A 239-nucleotide genomic window follows, 5' to 3' on the forward strand; every position below is an offset into this window, starting at 1 on the left:
AGGCGGCCGTCCGCGGTCTCCCGCCCCGCGCCGCGCGCTCGGCTCACCTGCTGAAGACGAGGCATCCCAGGTGGTTGATCTCGTGGTCAGAGCGGTGGCGGCTGTAGTCCTCCCACAGGTCCTTGAAGGCCGTGACCGCCAGGATGAAGAGCACGGGAGCCAGCGCCAGGCCGGGCTGGAAGGCGTTCACCGCGGGCACGAAGTTGAGCAGCGCGATGAACACGAAGTACACGTTGGCC

General features: G+C 68.2%; 1 protein-coding gene across 1 annotated transcript in view; it reads right to left on the reverse strand.

Annotated features, from left to right (window-relative positions):
- Positions 1-238, reverse strand: part of ATP10A (ATPase, class V, type 10A) — a gene marked incomplete at its 5' end in the record, with an annotated part of 181,888 nt that extends 181,650 nt beyond the window's left edge. The window contains one exon of the mRNA XM_010845848.1: positions 48-238. Within this exon, the coding sequence (XP_010844150.1) occupies positions 48-238 (191 nt within the window). The remainder of the gene's footprint in view (positions 1-47) is intronic.
- Position 239: the final 1 nt, after the last annotated feature.

This window comes from Bison bison, unplaced genomic scaffold (genome assembly GCF_000754665.1).
Source record: "Bison bison bison isolate TAMUID 2011002044 unplaced genomic scaffold, Bison_UMD1.0 scf7180017864224, whole genome shotgun sequence".
NCBI classification, from domain to species: domain Eukaryota; kingdom Metazoa; phylum Chordata; class Mammalia; order Artiodactyla; family Bovidae; genus Bison; species Bison bison.